The sequence below is a fragment of the Hipposideros armiger genome, unplaced genomic scaffold (genome assembly GCF_001890085.2).
Source record: "Hipposideros armiger isolate ML-2016 unplaced genomic scaffold, ASM189008v1 scaffold_276, whole genome shotgun sequence".
NCBI classification, from domain to species: domain Eukaryota; kingdom Metazoa; phylum Chordata; class Mammalia; order Chiroptera; family Hipposideridae; genus Hipposideros; species Hipposideros armiger.
In genome coordinates this window covers 613,807-616,349 of record NW_017731626.1, presented here as the reverse complement: position 1 = coordinate 616,349, position 2,543 = coordinate 613,807, and the positions used below count along the sequence as shown (strand labels likewise).

The window sequence follows — 2,543 nt, the reverse complement described above, 5'->3', positions numbered from 1 at the left end:
GGCCCAAGGCCTTACTTTTTATTCCTCAGTTGTATCTCTAATCCCCTAAGGCTTTACTACAAGTGTATTTCATGAATATATACTGTTCTTAAGCACAATTTTTGGCTCTGGAGATCCCCTGTGAATAGAGACCTCTCAACTGCCTAAGCCAAGGTCTCTAGTTTCTCTGTGAAAACAATTCACTCAAGTAATATACTTCAGGTTCTGAGAAGGTGGAAATTATTTCTATAGGCCTAATACTAAAATGAACTATTAATATTTGTGTCTATTTCTATTGTTGTTCAGCACCCAAGCACTGAGCATTACGCAGTTTTAGTTACTGAAAGTATCTGAGGCATGATCTTTTCTGGCTGTCATTTAACATCCAAAGAAATGGGGTTCTCCAGGCTCTGAAAATGGCATTTAAGATAAGAATCAGTAGTTCACTGTCAGGCTTACATTGGGAGTGAGAGGGGAAATGACCTATAAAGGTCTTTTTACTTGGACCTCAGATTTAGCCCACCAAGCTCCAAGTTCATTCTGATATGGAGTTTTTGGGTTCTTGATGTATGCCTACATGCTGACCTCTAGGGTTCCACAAACTTGAAGTCCTATTGGAGTTAATGGGAACACTTAAATCAGGGGGTGTAGATATGGAAGCTCAACCCCTAAGGGGTAGGTGTGGGGAGATTCTGGCAGGATAGTAGCTGTTAGCGTGAAGGATAGAAAAGCAAAACAAGTGCATCCTTGTGTGCTTTGAGGTGAGGAGGGTAAGGACTGGAAGGAGGGATCCGAGATGAAAGACCAGAAGGGCAAATGAAACGCAATTTCGAGGAGTGAATAAGGACCAAGCGCTGTTATCTCCAGGGTGCAGGCCAGTCTGCCCTGGGTGGTCCTCGGCCGGCAGAGGGCAGCAGCTGGGCGGGAGAAGCCAGCCGAGGGCTGCGCGGCGTCGACCGGCTCGCGGCGATATCCGTTTTGAGTGTGGGGCGACGGACTCGCACTCCTCACTACCGGTCCCCGACCCTGCGGCAACCGTGAACCTCGAGCGTAGTTGCGGGGAGTGGCTGTGTGCGGGGTGGGGGTCGCTGCGGAGGGCCCCCGCGCCCCTGCCCGCGGAAGGAGAGCAGAGGGCGCCCCTGGGTCTCCGAGAGAAAAGGGACCCCAAAGTCTGGACGGTCCTGGGACGCGGGTGGGAGGGGATCTTCGCACCCGCTGCAGCGCTGCTCCTCCATCCTCGGCGGGGTCCCCTGTGCGCCCCGGGGGTGGCCCTCCAAGTCCCGGGCTTCTCCCGCCTACACCGTGCGCCCAACTCTGCGCCGCGTCAGCGCCGGGCCGCTCGGGGGCCCCGCCAGCCCCCCTACCGCTAGGCTTCCGGGGCCACGACCCGCAGCCGCTCCCGGCCAAGGTGCGCCTCCTGCTGACGCCGACCCGGCCTGCTTGATACCGGTCGCGCCGGCGGAGCCCCACGCGGCGGCGGCGGCGCGGATTCGAGCTCCGGCCGTCGAGGACCGCGGCAGCGGCGTGGGCGGGGGCCGGCTCTGCGGCCGGGGGGCGGGGGCGCCCGGCGCACTTGACCGTGGGCGCCGAGCGTCCCGGCGAGCGGCACGGGCGGCGGGCTTTATGTAAATCGGGGTGTGCCCGGGCGCCCTAGGTAGGATGGACCAGCCCCCGCGCCGCGGCCCTCACGTCCAATAAGAAAAGCCCCCGCTTGACACCTGCCTATATACAGGCGAGCGCGCCCCCCGGCCTCGGACCGCGCGCACAGCCCGCACAGCCCACGCCGCGGGCCAGCGACACCCCGTCCCGCCACCATGACTTCCAGCAAGATCGAGATGCCCGGCGAGGTGAAGGCCGACCCCGCGGCCCTCATGGCGTCCCTGCACCTCCTGCCGTCGCCCACGCCCAACCTCGAAATCAAGTACACCAAGGTAAGCGACTGGCGAGGGCCGGCCGTCCACAGAGACTTTCTAGAATTTTCCCCCACTTTCTCTCCATGATCGGTTAGGGAGCGAGGGTGCAGTGACCGGATCTGGGGCCGGGGGTCAGCCTGTCATCCCTGCGCAGCCGAGGGGACGCCCGGTCCTCGGGTGTGGGGCTCCTGAAGTCCTCCTTGGGTCTTGGGACACCTCGGGGACTCACCGCCACCCGAAGCGCGGCGCTGAGAGGTCGCCGTCAACGGCTCCTTCCCCAAACCGTATCTGCCGCTGCCTTCTGATCGAATTCTTGGGGGGTCCGGACCACTGCGGGAAGGCATTGGCACCACTTGGACTTCCCAAATGGGCAAGAAGGGTGCCCCGCTTGGGTGGCCGCGCAGCTTGGCTGGCTTTTCTTCTCTGCCTTCCGCCTGCTGGGGTGGCGGCCGCTGGTCCCGCTCGGGTCCTCGGAAGCCCGGACGGAGCGGGGCGGCTTTCCCGTAGGAATCGTCAAGACATGCCGCTCTCTGGCTGCCGTTACAGAGTTCATGGAAACCTGGCTGCTGAGTGTAGTAGATCTAATGTCAGAATTGCATTCGAATTTTGTAGGCAGTGGCAATTTTCCTGGAAAACTTGGAAAGTCTTTTA

General features: G+C 60.0%; 1 protein-coding gene across 2 annotated transcripts in view; it reads left to right on the top strand.

Moving 5' to 3' along the window:
• Nucleotides 1-958: 958 nt before the first annotated feature.
• ALDH1A2 (aldehyde dehydrogenase 1 family member A2) overlaps nt 959-2,543 on the top strand; it is a 95,456-nt gene continuing 93,871 nt past the window's right edge. The window contains exon 1 of one of the 2 annotated variants that reach the window (XM_019657540.1): nt 959-1,910. In XM_019657540.1, the coding sequence (XP_019513085.1) occupies nt 1,794-1,910 (117 nt within the window). In that variant the 5' untranslated portion in view covers nt 959-1,793. The remainder of the gene's footprint in view (nt 1,911-2,543) is intronic. The other variant, XM_019657541.1, reaches the window with a different exon arrangement.